The following is a 21,263-nucleotide window of genomic DNA, read 5'->3' on the forward strand; positions in this document are numbered from 1 at the left end:
TTTTGGACGTACTGCTAGTTAACTTTTGAACACCCTGACTAGTAGTAGTATTCTCTTTAACATTTGAATTGTAAATATATATAACATAATATGTTTCTAAAATGTTAATGCCCAAAAGTGGTATGTATTTGCGACTAGAGGAAGTATATATGATGCAAATATTTACACATTTAATTCTTGTCAACATGATTTTTAGTTTTGAAGCTTTCAGACAAAGTTAGCTCAGATCAGCCCCAAAGACTTTTGCATGGCATTTTAGCTGCAGAAATGTAAAATAGAGCTCAACAGGTAAGTTACAAATTTAAGTAGATTCATCAATATATCGAATACGGATAATATATGATCATTATTGATCAGCTAGAACACAAAAAATGCCTTCTCAGAATGTACGAATCGGAGTAATTATTAAGTGACACGAAAACGCGTCTAATACACACAAACATCCGCAATGGTTAGTCAATGATTTGCAGTGCATAGCAGCAATGTCGTACAACATGTAGGGTGTGCCTGCATACTACATACTCCCTCCGTTTTAAATTATAGGTCGTTTTAGTTTTTTTAGTTTATAGATATTATTATATATTATATCTAGATGTATAATAATATCTATGAATCTAGAAAAATCAAAATGACCTACAATTTGAAACGGAGGGAGTACAAATTAAGAGTGGACCACTGTGGCAAGTGTTTGTGGGAAATTTGCAAATAGAAACAATCACCAAAACTAAACTCCATGAAGTATCACAATCCAGTGTCTTATATACTGGTACTTATGTCCGCTCCATTCCATTATCTTCCATCCATATGTGTGTTTAGAACAACGACATAGCAGGTAGCTAGGTTCTCTCCACAAGCAATGCATTTCTGCTTGAGTTGCACTGACTGGACCAATCAGCATGTGCCCCAACTCCAAGATTCCAAGGAAACAAGCATGGCAGGGGTGCGGGCCAGGGCACAGGTTCCTCTGCGATGTGAGAGTGAGAGCAGGAGGGGTGGATGAGAGAGAATAGAAGAGAGAAGGCTAGGGCATGCATGTGTGGTCCGTCCCATGCACTGGTCCATTCTGGCCGCAGCACTTTGGGAGGTGGGGGTGATCTCCGTCCACTGGGGCACCAGTGTTGAAATCACTAGACACATGCAGCTGATCCCCTACCCACACGGTACTGTACCGCCACTGACTGTCTGTTGGGTGCTGGCCATGGTCCATGGCTCTCCATGCCGGCCGGCCTCGCCATGGATGTGGATGGACTAGTGGGCCAGCGGCAGGAGGAGCGAGGAGCCATGGTCCACTGCATGCCCTGCCCTGTCAAAAAAAAATCCACTCTCTAGACGCTACTATCTTTGCTTGTTGACAGGAAAGAGAAGAGAGAGGAGAGGGAGGGAGGGAGATGCGTCATCATGGCTAATGAGAATTATTAGGGCCTTGACCATGATGGCTTTGTGGAGAGGAACTAATCCACATGCAGCCCCTTATGCAGGGCATCATGATATGGCATGGCAGTAGTGCTCAGCTGGGACGATTAGTCCATGGATTGGACTGTTGGGGCGAGCATGATTAGCACTGACATACAGCCTTGACACCTCAACCTAATCAATTAATAATAATCAAGCAATCAGCTAGGTAGCTAGCTAACCTAGCCTACTGTGCTGTGCTATATATGCCAGGAATAGAAAATATTTTCCTGCTGGAATGACCCCTTTCTTAGCAGCACAGAAATTTGTTTGGGGGCAGCTAGATATAGTCGTCAATTGGTAACATGCATGCATCATATGGTCAGGTCAAAATAAAAACATCGAGAAGCATGTTGATGAACTCAAAAGAAACAAGCTTCCACTGCCTTTTGGCTGTTGGCGTATTGTGTTTCGCCCTGGAATCTAGCCAGTTCTCTGTTGTCCGTCAATTGTTACCGCTCAATAATTTTGTTGGTCAATTTGCTGTAGGCTTGACGCATGCAATGGGTGTGGCTATTTTCCAAGTGTTTGAAAACATCGTTTTTATTTTTTATCATTACAACCATGCATGTAATCAAACAAATAATGTAATATAGGACCAGGCTGGAAAAAACAGTTGGTAAACAATAAAACTAGAAAAGGAACATTAGTTTTCGGATACTATATATTCAAAATACTTCTTCAGTTGTGGAAATCTTAATTATTTGCAATATTAGGTCCAGGTCTTTGCTTTAAAAAAATTAGGTCCAGGACACTGCAAGACCGTGGTATTGGTTGGCCAACGGAGTAGAGAGGACCATTATGACCTTAATTTCTTTTATTTATTTATGAACTTAAATCATTCTTTGACTTACAAAATTTTCGTACTTGATCCCTTTTCTTCCACTTGCTTGAAAACTTTTTCCCGTCTTGATTTCAAACTTTTTCTTCAGCTTCGTAATTAAGCTGTTTCCCTTTTGTTTGCAGTTTAAAGAAGAGGTGTGAAGCTGAGGGCAAAATGGTCTTTTTCACCCTCCTCGTCCTCTCTTCTCCGGTGTCCTACAGGCTACGGCCAAATACTACGACATCACGGTGGTGCTGTCATGTAGCTCGAGCTAGTATTAGCTGCTCCTTCCGTTCTAGTTCTAAATTGTAAATTATTTTGGTATTTCTAAATTCATAATTTTTTTTCTACGACACACACATACATATATATATATATATATATATATATATATATATATATATATATAGTTCTATATCAAAAGGTATGAACTTATAAATGCAAAGAACGATTAATAATTTGAGAGGAGAGAGTAGTATTTCTATTTTTCATGTCGTTTTTACATCGTACCTTCTGTAAAACATTTATTAATAGAAGTTACCAAACGTACATTCAAGTAAAACAAAATAGTGTAAAGGGCGGAGAGTACGTACAGGAGTACGAAGCACTACGGACACTACTGTGCGCACAGTCCGTGGCCGTGCCGCGCCACGTATACACATGTACACCTCTAGCGAGTGCCACCAAAACATAGCTAGAGCTGGAGGGGGGTGGGTGCACTGGTCCCTGTCACTATATGCTGAGACTGTTGCGGCGGCCGGGCGCGCGATCGACGACGGCCAGATGTACATGGCGTACTTGCCGACCGATGCTACCTGTACAAGCATACTATACACACACATATACACCCCAACGCTGCTAGCTATAGCTAGGTAGCGGTAAAACTAGCTTACACCTAGCTAGCTAGAACAGTGCACGGCCAGAGGAGAGCCCCGGCCGGACACGGCCATGTCGCGTGACGACGACATGCCGGCGGCGTCACGCGGAAATGCGTTCGCCGGACGGATGCGCCGCCACGCACGCCGCGCCCAGTCATCAGTGATCCAGAGCCGATCTCATCAGGAATGCCTTTGTGCATGCATGCATGGCCTGTGTGTCATGTGACTGACTGCACCAGCTGCTCCTTGTTAAAATAAGGGCAAGTTGATTATATTGATTAGAGTATGTAATTAACCGGCTTGGTTGTTGTCTCGGTTCGTGTGGAGAGGGGCGTGGCAGTGGAATATGCATGGAATGGAAAGGGATGGAAGGGGGTCGATGGAATGTGTAGTGGCCATAGGAAATGCGTTGGATTTATGCATAGAATACCGCGGCGACGAGTTGGGGACTGAGATCGTTGTCGTCGCACTGTCCGGCTTGGAACATTGCGTGTTGCTTTCCGTGTGGCCCGGCGGCCAGCCGGTAGTCGCCCGAATATAAATACACTAGTCCTTTGCCTTATTTGATTCTCTCTCTCTCTCTCCCCGCATCTGGATTGTTTACTTGTCAAGAGGGGAGAAGGAAACTGAAATACTGTGCACCTCTCCTGATGATCCTTTCCTTCACGAGCACGGGTTTACGAGACCCGACAAGAGAGAGAATCTCTCTCTCCCTCGCTCCTGCAGGTCCCTCTCTATCTAATCCTCTCTCTCTCTCTCTCTCGCTTGCTAATACTACCCACCCAGTGGCAGCTAGCTAGCGGGTACTACGTGTAGCGCAACGCATATACGGTCGATGGAAGCGTGAGTAGTGGAGGTGGGTGGCGCCGTGGAGACCACTAGCCAACGCGCAAGTAGTAGCGATCCGTCGTCCTCCATGGACGGAGCCCATCCCCATCCAGGCATCCACACGGTTTTGACCGGACCCCATCGATGGAATCGTCGCGCGTCCACGCCGCGACGACGCCGCGCCGATCAGTCGCCGGCCGGTCGGCCGCCCGGCGCGGTCGGCCTCTCATATCTCATGTTCTCATGCACGCGCGCGCGCCGCGCCCACACACCTTCGTCCCATCTCGTACGTCGTCATCCGCGAGTGTTGCCGTCACGAGCGGCCGGCTTCGCCGTCGCCGGCGACGCGACGACCTCTCGCTTTCGGGGCTCCGTCCTCTCCTGCGATTCTTCCCTTCCGAGCAAAGGCACGGCAGATGCTCGCTCTAGCTAGGCTCCAAGCCTCCGATGCATGTGGCAGCGACCCCTCCGGCGTCACGCCGGTGGCGCTACGCTCCCGGGTCGCGGCCGCGCCGTGCGTGCCTAGTACGTGACCGTGTGCCGTGTGCGCCCTGCTGCGCGCGCGCAAGTCAAGGGTCAGTCAGTCAGGTGTGTGTGTGTCTCCGGGGCCGGCCGGTTTCAGGAAACGGACGGCTCTCTCGGGGCGATTCGTCATGACCGGACGATGATGATAAGGTGTCAGCTAGTGTGTGTGGAGTGTCAACGCCAGAACGAAGATGAGGTGAAACTACGCGCGCGACTACTAGGTGCAGGAGCAGGTAGCAGCTATAGCTAGTGCGCGCCCGTCGCCGTCATCGCGGCACCGATAGGCGATAGATTCGTACGTGCCCGTTAGCTCACCAGAAACTTTGTTGGATCGAACGAACGAACCATCAGTAGTCATGCTGCTTTACTGGTGCCTCGACCAGAACGACGCACTAGCTAGCAGCTCTCGTCGCAATCTCCACGGCGTGCTTTCCGGCCTGTTTCGGCGCAAATGGCCGGCCGGTTCCGTGCGGAGCTGAGGAGGGAGCCCACCGGCTAGCACAGAGAGTCGTCCCCGGCCGACACGTCCCGGGCTGGCCGGCGGCCGGACGGGGCAGGGCAGCGGCCGCTCGCTGGCCGTCGCATCGATCATTGTGGCCTAGACCGCCGTCGCATATCGTGCATGCGTATGCGTCGTACGTGCGTGCGTGCCTGCCGGCCTGCGCTGGCCGAGCTCGGTCGCCGGTGCAAGCGCTGCTAGCGCTCTGCGCGCGGTTCGTGTTGGTTTCCGGCTTGTCCGGGAGCACGGTGGCTTTATTCTCCGGCCGGCGCCTGATTGCGTGCGAGTAGCGCTCCTAGGAAGGGAGGGGAGGGGTGACGGACGGACGAGGAGAGGATCGCTTGATTCCCTTGTCGGCTGCCTCTCCGGGCACTGCACTGCAATCCTCTCTCTCTCTCTCTCACCTCGTGTAGTGGAACAAATGATTGCCGGTTGGTGGTAATCGATCGTCTCGGGATGCTACAACATGCGCGCCATCCATCCGTCTCTGCTAGTTTCTCTCTCTATCGGCTCAGTTTCTCTCTCTACGTCGCTATGAGAGACACACTGATCAGCAACGTTAACCTATATTGTTGAGGAGCGCTTGCTTAGTCATGCTGCTCTCGAAGACTTAGCTACCAAAGAGGTAAAAAGAGTAGTAGTAGGAAAGCCGGAACAGGCCGGATAGTGGCGGCCAAACGGCCGCCGTACGTCAAAGAAGTACGTTCGTGTCGGTCACAAACTATACACACACACGCTTTCAAACTCGGATTACGATTGGACTGAGATACGGTCGGATTTGGACACGTTCCAAGCGATTAATCACTCCACGCATCCACACTATGGATGATTTACCAACCGTTGACGAAATATATCTAGTACACTCCCTCCGTTTTCTGCTTACATGGTCATTAGGATTTAGAAAAAAAGTGTTTAATGATAGGGACGCACCATTTTGACACAAATGATTTGAAATCGGAGGGGGTTGCTATCGACGCATCTAAATCGTCCGATTTTCAACATACGTACGTGGTTCTTTCTTCTTTCTTTCATCAATACTCTCCTATTTATCGTTTTCCTCTGTTCCTCCATCCTCGCCACCCATACCCCATCCGCATACATTGTCCCGCTATCTCTTGAACCGCCAAAGCCGCCTCCACCCCTTCTTAGTGCTAACAGTTCAATTTTGTGTCTCCCCGCCACCAATCCCTTTTACCACTTTCAACGATGGCAGTGCTCGCCTAACTCCTCATCTCGCCTCGAGGGTCACCCATGGACAACAAAAACCCTATCCATCTGCATCCCCTCTCACATGGTCAACAGTTGACTGATCAATCAATTCTTCACATGAAATCTAGGACGCATGTTAAAATTATGCTATCAATTGTTAAAAAAGATTAGCTAAAAATACAATTTTATACCAAACAAGATTAAATAATGGAGGTACATGTATAAACAAATATATGTGTATATTACAAGATCTGCCGTTCAGCCTTCGGAGGTTTTCATAGTGTAAGATTGTGTGCATATATTCATAGAATGGCTGAGTATACGTGCGGGGGAGACCATGTTTCGCGAAAAGAAACTATAACACAAAGGAAATTAAGGGGAGATACGGATGAGTGGGATAAAAAGGAGAGGTGCCCGGATGAATGGTAAAAACACAAAATTTGACTGTTTACCATCAAGCCTTGTCACCTACACACTGGATCGAGTGAGATACGCTGTTGCAGGGGCTCTGAATCGAAGGATTGTCATGGGTGCAGAGCTGCAGGAGAACGACGAATCAGACGAAGCGACCTATTGGCCATAGCCTAGCCGCCGGAGGGTAGGTGGGTAGCTCGCTTGCTAGGCTATAGGTAGGCCGGCGGGGTCCTCCTCTTTCCTCTCCTCTCTCTCGCGCGCGCTCGAGAGACAAATAGGCGATCATCGAGAGTGATCGACGGCGATCGAATCTTACTATATTGTGTCAGCGTTCGTCGAAGCCCTGGCCGTGCACGCGTACGCCGGAGGCCGGAAGTCCCGGCCCAGGGCACCAACCACCGCGCCCTGCAGGCGCACAGTGCACCGGTACTGGAACGGCCACGCACAGTGACGGCTGGGTGCAGTACGCGCACAGCACACCCCGTCCTTGATCTCTCTCTCTCTCTCTCTCTCTGTGCGTCTCTCTCTCCGTCTCTTCGGTCTCTCTGCTGGCTGGGCAACGCGTGTACCTACGCTACGCAGCAAGACTTCCACGCACAGGAGGACGACAGGAGAGAGAGGGGGGGGGGGGGGGGGGGGGGGGGGGGGGGCAGGGTGGGAGGGGACTGAGGAGTGGGAGAGAGGCTGGTCCCGGTCCCGGCCGGGCCGGATGGCCGGCGGCCCTGCTGCTAGCTGCTTGCTGCGTGCAGGCGACAAAACTGGTAGATACCAAACTCACTGTGCCTCCCAGTAGCCCCCTGCCCCCCTCTGGAGCCTTGCTTACAATGATCCACATCTCTCTCTCCACCACACCAGTGAGTAGCAGTCATGCATGCATATGGTGGCCGGCCGCGGCGGGGGCACGCAGACGCGGCCGGTACGTGCAGCAGCGGGGTAGCTGGAGCTGGCAGGGAGGCCGCATGCATGCACTGCTAGCTGCGTGCGATGCGGCGAACGAAACCAAGCGGCTGGCGAGGAGCGAGCAGCTGGCGCCGGTGCACGCACGCCGGCCGTGGCGCGGCCGGGGAGCGAGCTGGGCGATCGAGGAGGCGATCGATAGAGGGAGTGAGCTGTCCACATGCGCTGTCTGCGTGCGCGCGGCCAGCCGGCCGACCCACACACGCACGCCTGCTGCGTGCACCACCACGCACCGGTCACTGCACCACCGCGTAGGCCTAACGGCCGGCCGGCCCCGCCCCCCGCCTCCTCCTCGCTAGTTATCGCAGCCTCCGTCGTTCGATCCCACGCACGCGCTGGAACCAACCGTAACCAACGCCGCGCCGGCCTACGTGAGACATCGTCGTCGGCCGCGCGCGGACCCGGCCGGCACGTCCGTGTGCGCGCGTCATCGATCGATCTCCATCGATCTCGCGTAGCAGCTGCTAGTAGTAAGAACTACTCCACCTCCGGGCCGGGGCGGGTAAATTTCCTGCGACTGATCTCACACCAACAGTGACCGGGCCGTACGAATGGCTGTCAAATCTGCAACACACGTACATGAGGCTCGACTTCGACGAGGGGGCTGCTGGTTGCTGGTTAAGCAGCCAGCCTTCGATCGGTCGATCTACTGTCTCGATCCGTCGACCAGTAGTGCCGCGCAGCATCGATCGGACGGCTCTGCCGCTGCTGCTCCCATCCCCAGTAGTACTACACACCACAGTGCCTCGCTCTACCTGCTAGGCCCCGCCGCCCGTCACGTACGTACGCGTCAATCCGCCGCCGACGTGGACGCCGACGCTGCCTTGTCGTTTTCCCTCATCTCCACAGGGAGGGAATTCCCCCATCTCCACTGCTTCCATCGCCCGCCCGTCTCCTCGTCCTTTTGTTGTTACCGGGCCCTCGCCCCCGCAGTGGTCGCAGCATAAAACGTACCCACCCATGCATGCGCGCGCGAACAGGAGAAAAAACCACCGGGCACCAGCCTAGGCTCCATCTACCACCGGGCACTGGTACGTGTAAAACAAAGGCCAAGGACGGCATGAACAGGAGAAAAAAGGGTCACTGTGACTGTGAGAGAGAGAGCTAGCTAGGGAAGTGACCGCCACCAACAGTGAGGAATTGTTCTTCTCGGGAGCCGCGAGAAAACTTCGGCCCCGGGGCCTCGGGATTCCCACTGCACTACTGCGTGCCTGCCCACCACCACAAAAATTCTCTCCACCCGTTATATATATATATTTATATCTATGTATCTATCTTGCCGCAATCTATGTTTATCTAGCCAGACTGGATCTGAGCGTCGACCGATGGATTAGTACTGCTGGTAGTCTGGCACCGCTGCACAACAAGCTACTCCATTTATTAGATGCCGTGCTCTTCATTTATATATGTATATATATACAAAGTCGTGGTGTACTTGTACTGTGTATGTGATCAGAGTATCAGACCATCGGTGTGGATACGTCGAGTGGTGGTCCTACACAATACAACTAGGATTATTGTGCGGTATGGTGCAGGACTGCAGCTGCAGGGTGCAGGGCACACGCAGGACAATTATGTGCGCGAGTAACATCTGGGATTGAATGGGGGGGGGGGGGGGGGGGGGGGGGGGGGGCAGCAGCTTTCTAGCCACGGAGCGTAGTATGTGCTGGTGTTGATTAAGCGGGTGTACGAAGTGTACGTGTGCGTAGGACACCGGTGAATGTGAGTCTGCCACCGCACGCATTCGGCGGTGAAAAATTGTGAAACACGTATGGGTGTGGATCGGCGTGGGAGCTGGTGGTGAAGCATCGGTTCCTTTCGCTCTTTGCTTTTGACCGCACGAGATGGCGCGGATTCGATGCGTCGCTAGCTGGAAGATACTACATATATTGAGAGAAAAATCACCCATGACTCGTAGTACGTTCCATTCCATCCTGCTGGGGCTGATCGGATCCTTAAGTTACTAGCTACAATATATATATTCCAATCGTTGGAATAGGGAAAAAAATAATTTTATGTGTGGTGACAGCAGCAACATAACCATTGGTGCATATCGGCTTCATATATATCACTAGCTAATGCATATACAAGGCACATCGATTGTTCCTAAATCATTACAATAAAAATAATTTACCCCATTAATCAATAAGAAAAACCGGACTTACTAAGCTTATTTTGTTCACAAGTGGACTATAAGATATAGTTGTTAAAAACATATAACGTATGTAGTGTAGCAAAGCTCAAGACAATAATTTTCAAGATTTTATAAGAAGAGAGGCAAGCAATACTTTTTCCAATCCTGTGTTTCATCGGAACTACAAATAGCGATTCTAGCCACGTTTCTCAGTAGTCACACGGTCGCGCGGCTAGTCTAGTTCACAACCTTTAATTTGCTCCATCTTTTGGACAGACAAATTTAATATAATCACATCCAGGTGCACTGTTTTCATGCATTCCCAACCCCCACAATTAACAAACATGCAAAAATTAAAGCTCCCTGATTCCTTACTCCTAAATCCAACTAGTGCTCCAGTCAAATACACTCGAAGCACGTGTATTTAAAACAAGAAACACGCCACACCTGTCACACATACACTAACCACCCCCAACATTCCATATACACACATTTACAAACACACCACCGCGTATACCACCACTATTATACACACGCACGGACCTGCTACTTGACCCTTATCACTTGTTGCGTCGTCGTCTTCTCATGGGCGGCGGCGTCTGCGTCGGCTATAAAGCTGGCTAGGTTAGAGTGCGTGCGCCCCCTTCTCTCCCCGCGCGCTCATCTCGTAGTCGTGGCGCTTGGAGCAGCGGAGTGGTTGCTGCCGGAAGCCCAAGCCAGCCGGTATTTCTAGTGCGTAGTATCGCCATCAGCGCTCAATAATACTAGCGCACGCTCGCTTTGTTTTCTAGCCCTTGTCAGCGAACCTTCCCCCTGAAAACCCCACCCACCCTTCCTCCGATCCTCCTCGCCTCCGCCTCACTTGCTTCCATTCTTTCCACCACCACCGCTCCCTCTCTCTCGTCGCCTCCCAGGCCCTTAATTTCTCCCTCTACGCGGATCACCGAAAGCTAGCTAGCTACCTGCTCGACGGAGGACCGGCGGCCGGCGATCTGTGCCGTCAAGAAGTCAAGAAGCTAGTAGCTAGCGCCTAGCAGAGATATATACATGGCTGGCGCGGGGGGTGCGACGGCGGTGCAGCAGCCGGCGGCGGGAGCGAGGAGCGGTGCCGGCGCGGCGGGCGCGCCGGTCGCGGACCCGCGCGCCGAGGCGCTGCGGTGCCCGCGCTGCGACTCGGCCAACACCAAGTTCTGCTACTACAACAACTACTCGCTGTCGCAGCCGCGGCACTTCTGCAAGGCGTGCAAGCGCTACTGGACGCGCGGGGGCACGCTCCGCAACGTCCCCGTCGGCGGCGGGTGCCGCAAGAACAAGCGCTCCAGGAGCAGCAGCGGCGCGGCGGGCGCCGCCGGGAGGAGCGGATCCTCGGCGGCCGCGGCAGCCGCCGCCGCCGCCACGTCGTCCTCGGCGGCGTCCGCGCTGTCCCTGCCGCCGCCGGCGGGGTCCCTGCCGTCCCTCACGTCCGCGCTCGGCCTGTCCGGGGGCACCTCGCTGGCGTCGCTGCTGCTCGGCACCGGCGCCGGCGGCGACCACCTCGGCCTCTTCCACGCGGCCATGCAGTCGGTGGTCTCCTCGGAGGCGACCGCCTACGAGATGCAGCAGCAGCAGCAGACGCAGGTGGACCACCTGCTGGGCCTCGGCTACGGGGGCGCCGCCGCGCAGATCCAGCTCAAGCCGTGGATGCAGGACGCCGGGGCCGGCGGCGCGGGCGGGATCATGGACAGCTTCTACGCGCCGCTGCTGTCCAGCTCCCTCGTGCCGGGGCTGGAGGAGCTGCACGTCAAGGCGGAGGCCGCCGGCGCCGGGGATCACCAGCAGAAGGCGGCGCCCGGGGACCAGCAGAGCGGCAGCTGGGAGCTGCCGACGCCGTCGTCGTCCAACGTCGACGCCAGCATCATCGCGTCGGACGCGCTCATGGCGGCGGCCGCGTCCATGAATCCCGCGGTTAGCTCCACCTCCACGGCGGCGACCACCGCCCCCTCCTCGTTCATGTACTGGGGCAACGGCGGCATTGGCGGCGCTGCCGCGGCGTGGCCAGACCTCGCCAACTGCGGATCCTCCATTGCCACGCTCTTCTAGCCGCCTGGGCTGTCCTGCTGGCTCGTTAACTTTATTTTTTTTTCACCTTGATTTTCTGGTTAATTTTTTCTTGACTACAATAACATGTAATTTGTGGGGGAAAGCTGAGATGAGAGAGAGAGCACTGTGGAAGGAGAGAGATCATCTCATCTCATAGGGCAGAAAATTAGACAAATCAAACAATGATCCAATATTTCAAGAGGATTTCTTCGCCGAGTCGAACATCGGATCCATGATCTTTGCCGTCGATCGATGATCAAGGCGGTCGACAACTTGCAAGCATGGATTTAGAAGGAGGAGGAGATCATGAGACCAAGGATAGAGCGAAGAAGCCAAGAAGTGTAAGTGCAGTGCTGCCATGCCACCACTTGTTATTTGCGTCTTCTTGGCTAGCTTCTCCTTGGGTGTTTTGTACATAGGGCATATGGTGGGGGATACAATAGCTAAGGTAGCCCATGAGAGACCATGGTGCAAGTCATGAGTCTCTCTCTCTCATCTCGGCATTTTAAATCAGTGTGTTTAATTGGTTACTCTCTCTTTCTCTCTCTACCATGGATTTGGGAAGAGCTCTCTAGATGTACAAGTTAATACTAGTACTTTTTTCCTACCCCTTTGCAGCTGAAATAGAGAACTGTTTTTGAGTTCTCATGCAGTAGAGTTGTTAAGGGTTCATGCATCAATTTCTTCCTTCCTTCTTTGATCTTCTAGAGTGGAATCAATTTCTCTTTCTTTTGGGGGGTTTTGTTTCAAACTTGGCTTGTACGAATTATGATGACTTTGTGAGTTATGGGAAATTTAAACACATCTGCAGTTCTCATGATGGTACAGAGATATGCTCCTCTGAGTAGTGGTGCCACACTGCTACTACTACTGCATGCTGTGTGCTAGTTACTCCATCACTTTTAGTGCATGGATGGGTGTCTCACTTTTGGTGATGCGCGGCAGCTTTATCTTTGCTCTCTTTTTCATGCGCAAGTGTGTGAGTGCATGATCTGATCTTTGAATTCTGTGCTCCTTGCTAGGGCTCTATGGAGCTTTCTTTTTTGTTACAAGATCATAGGATTCCAGTGCCAGATGCACTCAAGTTTGAGCTATCATGTTCGTGTGATGCAGAATCTTTTGTGCCCTCTCTCTCGTTTGTTGCTGCAGACATAAAAAATATGGCTGCTGCGCTTGTTCTTACCTGCGTGTCTTGTAGCAGCTTCGAACTGCATTTTGATGCTAGCAACCATTTTCACACTCGTACTAGTACTATATGAAGACCACGGAAATTAAAAAGGGAAGGAAAACCATTAAATTTGTATGCCCTGGAGCTTCAAAGAAGGAAGAACTGACAGCTGCATGTCGCGTTTCCACTAGTAGGTGATTTTCGTTTGTTTGAGAAATTTATGTGTCAAGGTAGCCTAGCTTTTGTAGTAACAAAACATTTGTGCGTGCTCTTTCCCCTATCCTTTTTATGCTTGTTTACCAATTTGGCTAGTGTTCGTCGACAATGAATTTGCTGGTTAGGAACATGGTCCAAATGGCAATTTGATGTTGACATTATTTCCTCCTCTTCGGAAATGAACTACATGAAAAGTAACACATAGAACTTATGAAGAACTACCTTTTAATTTTTGCTAAATGATTCTAGACTAACAGTACGTTTTTCGTTCTTCGATTGATTCACATTCAATCCTTGCTTGATGTAGAAAGTTTGTATGCTGATTTGGAATTATTAATTAGAAAGAGGACACACGCTGCTATAATATCTCTCTATATCTTTCTGTCAGAATGCCTTGCTAGCTTAGTCATCAAAGTTAGTCTTATCTTTGAGAGCAGTTCCCATGCATGCAGACGTTTTAATTCCTCGCAATGAACCCAATCTGGCTTAATTCCTTGTGTGGTCCTAGCGCATATATACTCGTAATTAATAAAAAAAATCTTCTGTTATGTGGAAATCAATAAAATGTCTTATGCTAGCTAACAAAACTGCATGCATGCTATACTAGTATATGTTGCAAATCTGCAATGGCATGCATAAAGCTCAGTAGAGCAATGAAATTACTGCTGGTTAGAATTTGTGGTTTATGCATGCTACCAGCTCTCCTGATTGCTAATAGGAAAAAAAGTAGAAAGATTTGTTACACTAGAACTATTAAGTATTACAGCTGCTGGAATCTGGAGACAGCTACAAGTGATAACAATAATAATGTTGATGGTACAATAGTCTTAACTTGCCTGATTGATGATACAATGGTCATATACATTCACATACATCAGGTTTAGACCTGGATATTTATTTGATGGCTAGGCTGAATCTAACTTGATTTACATGCGGGCTGCGGCATTATATTTTTGCTTCCGAGTTGTTGAGACAAATTTGGCAAATACTCCCTCCGTCCCAAACTACAGGTCGTTTTGACTTTATTAGATTTATAGACTTTGTTATGCACTTAGATATACCCTATGTCTAGATGCGTAATAATATCTATGTATCTAGAAAAGTCAAAACGACCTATAATTTGGAACGGAGGGAGTAGCAATTAATATTGATATTCAACACTCATTGATTGATTAACATATTAGGTAATCAATGAATATCATTTGATGCACAGTGTCCCTCAAATGCGTACTCCCTCCGTCCCACAAAGATTGTTCGTTTAGAAAATTTTAGACAAGATAGTAGCAATGCTAAAAGTCCAAAGTACCCCTAATAACTCTTCTTAATCGGTTGGATTACCGGGTAGAATTAATTATGTATGCACGCTTGCAGTAACTGTCAAACCTATTAGCCTTCCTTATTTAGCAAGCCTGCCTCGGGCATTGATGGTGGAAGTAAATGATCGATTCGTTAACTGGGCTAGAAGGTATGAGACCGGACATAACATGCTAGTGATGCAAAAAATTGGAACCCACGAAGGAAAAATAAGCATCAGGCCCCAAGTGCTGCAGCGTGTGAAAAAACCAGCACCTACGCTATCTTAATGGTATGGAACTCACACGGAATAAAAAACACTCTCCTTCACAACCATCAGTTTCCTTCACGCAAGAAGTCTCGTGACCCTAAAATTCCCTCCGCCTCCTCCCTTCTACGTTTCTTCCTGAGCTCCCCCAACTCAAATCCCCATCTCGATCTCTGTCTCCCAAGGCAAATCGAAATCGATCTTCCCCCTCCCAAAAACTGCTTGGCTAGCAATTCTATTCGTCGGATACGGTGGCAACAGGAGAGGATGCATTGGAGCAGGCGCCCACAAGGAGGACGGTGGCGCGGCACCTTGGGGACATGGCTGCGGGTGAGCTGGGCCAGGATGGCTGCGTCAGGAGATGGTGGCTTCGGATGGTATCGCCGCAAGATGAGGCAAACGACAGCCGGAGCTACGATGTCCACGAACGGTGTCCTATAGGTCCAATCGATTTGCTAGGCAATATCACAGGTACTAAAGTTCTTCCTTGCTGTGCAGATTGTTTGGATGTCTAGAGATAGGAGAATTAATACGTAGATGGATAAAGCAAAGCACCTTGTGCGATATTAATGTAAAGTAAAAAAAAAATACTAAAAGAATAAAACTTGAGCCTTGACATAACAGATAATTACTTTCTTGATATCAGATCAGAAAAACAAACTAAACCTAATACAATTATAGAGTGCATACATAGCAGTACAAACATTTGAAAGAAAAATAAATTAGTCTAGGCTTGACCCCCTCCAAAACGCTGAAATATATGCTCAATCAAATCTGCTTTAAGACGAGGATGGATATCTCTATCCCGGATATCTTCTTTTATTTCTAGAGCCCCGGAAAACCCATGAATTGACCCATGTCCATAATTTAATAATGGTGTGGAGTTACCTGCATCATATACATACTCATAGTCATCATCGTAGTGAACTCTGAAAGTATCTCTTTCATTCTCCACATATTGTGTTGCATGATCTCAGCAACTGATTCAACTTGCCACATACATGCCAGGCTTCGTAGAATGGCAAAGCAAGCTTCCAAAACACCAAATGCACGTTCTATATCTTTTCTTGCTCCCTCTTGGCATTCTGAAAACAACTTGTCTTTGTCACATTGAGGCAAATGGATTGTTTTCACAAATGTTGCCCACTTTAGATAAATACCATCTGCCAGGTAGTATCCCATATTGTACTCATTGCCATTGACTGTAAATTGAACCTCTGGAGCTCTCCCTTGTACTACCTCAGTGTACAAAGGGGATCTATTAAGGACAATGATGTCATTGTTTGACCCAACAACACCAAAAATGCATGCCATATCCAAAGGTCATGTGAAGCAACAACAACATGACAGTGGGTCCAGGCTGATCTCCACATTTATATTGCCCCTTCTGTCAGGGATAAATCCCCAGTACCCGCAAGGAAGGAATAAGACAGACTCCTACTAGGATTCCTATGTAATCCTACTAGGACTCATACCATGTAATCCTACTAGGATTCCTACCTTGTAACCGACTAGTAATCCCGCCCCCTGAAGTATATAAAGGAGGGCAGGGATCCCTAGATCGGTAGGCAAAGACCTCATAGAACCACAACAAAAAACCAAATCCTCAAGCCTAAACTAAGGCAAAACAACACCCAACTGCATGGCGCAATATACAACACCCCAAATAGGACGTAGGGTATTACGCTACTCTGGTGGCTCGAACCAGTATAAATCCGTGTCTTGTGTCCACGCTTTTACCTTTGAGTTCTACGTCCGGTGACCCCCCACCAACCAATCTACTACCTTGGGATATCCCTCGGTAGGTTGCCGGGTATAAAATACGGACATCTGGCGCGCCAGGTAGGGGTGATTGTCGAGATCATCAGACGAGCTTGAAGGACCTCATCAAGATCAATCTATTCTACAAGAAAAGAATGTTGTTCTCCCATCCAATCGACGACTCGGTGTGCAACTGCGTCAGAGTTCGAGGCGAGGTCATTGGATACGCTAATTCCAAGCTAGCATATGTTCTCCACGAATTGAATTCAAAACGAAGTGCGGAGTGGAGCAATTCACCTACCGTTGATCATCTCCAAGCATCAAGATTGAGATGAGGGAATCGATTTCCTTAGTCGAGTACGAAGCAGAGATCAACTTTGTTGATCGGAGACGGAAAAGCATGCCAAGCATCAAAATAAAGAAACAGTTCCCGCTGTTCCCTGTCGCGCTGGAAATCAATGGTGTATTCAGCTATGCACACACCAAAAAAGTTACCAGAAGGACTTCAGCTTGCATGACAACACCAACAAATCTCCGACGATGTGATCGACTACTTCTGCAAGAGCAAGACGTCTACACCGGCTCGCTAACAACTACTTCAACTACTCGTCTCGACTAGAAAACTAGTTGAGGGCGGGCCTCGTACCATTGACAACTAGTTGAAATCAACTCTGACTAGTCGGCTTCATCAACAACCGTCGCGGCTTTATTGATAATCGTCCATGAATCAAGCTAAGTCATTTTTTTAATAATTATTTTTCCCTGGCTTGTTTTTAACATGGTTGGTGAATGCGTCGACTATTATTTGTGTACGCCTCTCGACAGGAATTACCCTTCAAAGCTACACTTCGCTGATATTAGGAAGTATATGTGTATTTTAGGATGTATTTACCTTTTTCTTGTACACTTGATGTATTCCTTGTACTCCAAGCCATATTGGCCATATATATAGAGGTCACCCCCTCATTAGGGTGTGTGGTGTTTTCCCATGTTCTTTTCTATGTGGTATCACGAGATTAAGATCGTTGGCCTCCTCTCCCTGTGCCTTCCCCTTGCTTTGCGCAACCCTAGGCGGCACCCCCCTGCTATGCCACTGCCACCCACCCTCCACTGCACCTCCCCGACCGGCCCATAACCCACAGTCCTCCCTGTTGACCAACAACCATGGGTTTAGTACACCGAATTACGGAGGCTATCGCCACGGGTTTGGTGCACTGAGTTTCGGAAGCTCCGTCACAAGCTTGGTACACCGAATTAGAAGGCTCTGCCATGAAGTTTGGTGTACTGAGTGCTGGAGGCTCACATCGGCTACACCCTATTGAGGCACAAATCCTATGCGCAGCAAACACGCGCTCTCCTCACCAAAAAGGCAGAAAAGTCTCTATGACTACTATACGCACAATCGCGCTCTCTTTTTGTCGCAATGCCGACTACTTATTTTCACTGTCTTCTCTTAGTGGTCACTAATATCCTCGAGCAAAACACGCCTCAATTCATGAAAGCCTCGAATCTTCTGTCATGCCTAAACGCTAGGACGCGAGATAAAGATCTCCGTAGCAGCAGCGCCAGTACGCGTACACGAGACAAAGATCTCACACGCAGTGGTAATGGCTAAACAGGGATTGAGATCCTAAACGTAATAGGCTAACTACTCGGGAAAAATATGGCTGAAACAAGAGCATGGCACACAATATTTACATTATATTCATCACTAAATAAATTTCAGTAGCTCCAATATTCTACAAATATGCTACATAATGTATGCATCTCTTTTTGCAGGTCAAGCTTCGGTGACGACTCTTCAGGACGCTCAGTGTACCTCAAATAGCTCCGATAGCTTTCAGGCTCGGAGGTCAAGCGCCAATGAATACTTGGAATATCTCCAATGGCTCAGCTAGCTTCCAAGCTTGGGGTCTAAGCACCAAATAACTACTCGACGTGGCTCCAACGCCTCACCTGGCACACAAGCTCAGGGGCTAGATGCCAAATGACTACTCGAAAGATGACTTGCGTGAAGACTAAAGATCCTCGGATTGATTATTTAATCATTCCAAGGCTCGGGGGCTCATAAGCTACAACCAACAGTTAATTTTTTCAAGACAAAGAAAGAAGATTCAAGATTTTATTGACCCTCAGTCTGATTCTTCGATTCAACCTAAGGCTCGGGGGCTACTCCATATGGAGTGTGACTTCCGCCGCCCTCCATATCACATTCCAAAGATGAAGATTACAAAATCAAGACGATCAAGAGCTTGAGCACACCATAGCCTCATGGCAGCTTTGAGGAACTTTGAAGATTCAACCAGACAAAGTACTCGAGGAGCACAAAAACTACTCGGCGAGGATTTGAAAAGTACTCGAAGACTGCTACATTCGACTATGAAGCACTCGGGGGCTTATCGGGGATAGATCCCCAGTACCCGCAAGGAAGGAATAAGACAAACTCTTGCTAGGATTTCTTTGTAATCCTACTAGGACTCATACCATATAATCCTACTAGGATTCCTACCTTGCAACCGACTAGTAATCCCGCCTCCTGGAGTATATAAAGGAGGGCAGGGGTCCCTAGATCGGTAGGCGAAGACCTCATAGAACCACAACAAAGGACCAAATCCTCAAGCCTAAACCAAGGCAAAATAACACCCAACCGCAAGGAGCAATATACAACACCCCAAATAGGACATAGGGTATTACGCTACTCTGGTGGTCCGAACCTGTATAAATTCGTGTCTTGTGTCCACTCTTTTACCTTTAAGTTCCAGGTCCGGCGATCCCCCACCAACCAATCTACTACCTCGGGATACTCCTCGGTAGGTTACCGGGTATAAAACACCTACACTTTCCATGCCGCCGGACAATTTCTCCATTGCCAATGCATGCAATTTACACTTCCCAACATGCCTGGAAAACCACGAGCTGAGCCTATATGAAGTAACCTTTGGATGCCTTCTCTAGTTGGATTTCTTAGGTATGATGGACCAAAACACTCAATCAAACCTCTACAAGCTGAGCCTATATGAAGTAACCTTTGGATGTCTTCTCTAGTTGGCTTTCTTAGGTATGATGGACCAAAACACTCAATCAAACCTCTACAGAAGGTATTCATGCACTCAATTATTGTGGTTTCACCAATTCGTAGATTTTCATCCCACATATCAGTAGGTGTTCCATAAGCTAACATCCGCATGGCATTTGTGCAAGGGTGAAAGGCCCACCTTCCCAAATGCATCACTCCTTTGGCGAAAATAAGGAGACCAAGAGCTAAGTGTTTGCACAATGTGTAGAAATAGCTGCCGCTTCATCCTATACCTCTGTTGAAACTAGAAATCATTGTATACTGGTTTTGTATGAAGTAATCAGACATCAATCGATCCCTAGCAGCTCCACGATCTCTTTCTATGCACCTTCTACGAAATTTTTGATACTGAGTAGACATACCTCTTTGTTGTGTCTCAATCTGAGATCTGATTTGTGCCTCAATATGAGCCTCAACTGGATCATTCATGAAGTCCCAAAAGAGTTGATTAACTTCAGCATCACTATCTGAATCATCATGAGCTTCTTGTGAGAAATTTGGTTCCATGACATTTGTGGAGAAGTTGATTTGCTGGCTGGCAGAGTAGTAAACTCTCTTTTGGTTGAAATGATCTAGGGTGGGCATGGTGCACTGAAGGGTCATCCTTTTGTAGAAGAAAGCTTCCCACGGCTAGTTTTTACAATAACTTATTTTTACAACAGCTAGTTTGTCAGAGCAACAACCTATACTTTGTTTTCATTAAATATTTTATGAGTTTCTCAATTTGTATTCTGATGTATACTTTGTTTTCTTTACATGTCACTTTGGGACATGGGTACTTGTACATAGAAGGGAAGATATCTCAATAAAACAGCTAGTTTGTATTCTGATGCATATAGAACCAACAAGTTACTTTGGGAGAAATGTCTTTAGCTAAGAAAGCCAACAATTGTTCATGTTGTGCTTTAGCAACATCAACATAGCCTGAAATATCTTTGTCAAGCAGCGCCATGTACCTATCCACTTTCTATAGCCTTGCCCTCTCCTTCTTAGCTTCTACCATCTTGCTGTTAGCTTCAGCTTGGATTTTTTTAGCTTCAGCATTAACAAGTGTAGCTTCAGCCATTTTCTCAGCAGCAATTGCCTTTCTCAATTGGAGTTCATTGAAATGCTGCACATTCTCATTTAAAATGTTGTCTTCTGAATACACTGATTTGCCTTTGCCTTTCAGCTGAGCTTTTGGCTGCATTTCACCCTTGTGGTCGACATCTCACAGCAGGATCTGCATCTTCATTTTCTTGATTTGAAGAAGCATAAGCTCGTGGTGAATCCAACCTACTTCTCTTGGGTAAGCTTTACTCCACTTAAGTTGATCCTTTCCTGCTCTCCACCAGTATTCAAGTGCAAAGGGCCCTTTTTTCTTGACAACTTTTTTGTATGCTTCATGAGTTCTTTCCATGACTTATTCATCAGATTCACCACTACCATGCTCTTTTTTTGCCTTGTAATAATATCCATTGAACTTGGTAATAAAAGGGATGGTCTTGTTCCAATGATTTTTCAACTGATTGGCTATTCTTCTTTGCTTTTTGGGTGTGTCAAGTTGTACTCAGCTTCAACATCCTTCCAGTACCTATCTCCTCTTTTGTCAACTGAAAGGACTGGATCATTGGAACACTTCAGCCAAGCACTTGCGAACTGAAGGTTTTCCTCCTTTCCCCTATACACGCGCCCATCTTTCTT

The 21,263-nt window shown here is 48.5% G+C and overlaps 1 protein-coding gene and 1 pseudogene across 1 annotated transcript; one reads left to right on the forward strand and one right to left on the reverse strand.

Moving 5' to 3' along the window:
* The first annotated feature begins 10,304 nt into the window (after positions 1 to 10,304).
* LOC117845236 (uncharacterized) lies at positions 10,305 to 12,623 on the forward strand. Its single transcript, XM_034726202.2, has one exon. It carries the CDS (start codon positions 10,767 to 10,769, stop codon positions 11,796 to 11,798), a length of 1,032 nt encoding a protein of 343 aa, XP_034582093.1. The 5' UTR covers positions 10,305 to 10,766; the 3' UTR covers positions 11,799 to 12,623.
* Positions 12,624 to 15,470: 2,847 nt separating this feature from the next.
* On the reverse strand, positions 15,471 to 20,165 carry LOC140221948 (uncharacterized; annotated as a pseudogene).
* Positions 20,166 to 21,263: the final 1,098 nt, after the last annotated feature.

This window comes from Setaria viridis, chromosome 2 (assembly GCF_005286985.2).
Source record: "Setaria viridis chromosome 2, Setaria_viridis_v4.0, whole genome shotgun sequence".
In the NCBI taxonomy this organism is placed as follows: Eukaryota; Viridiplantae; Streptophyta; class Magnoliopsida; order Poales; family Poaceae; genus Setaria; species Setaria viridis.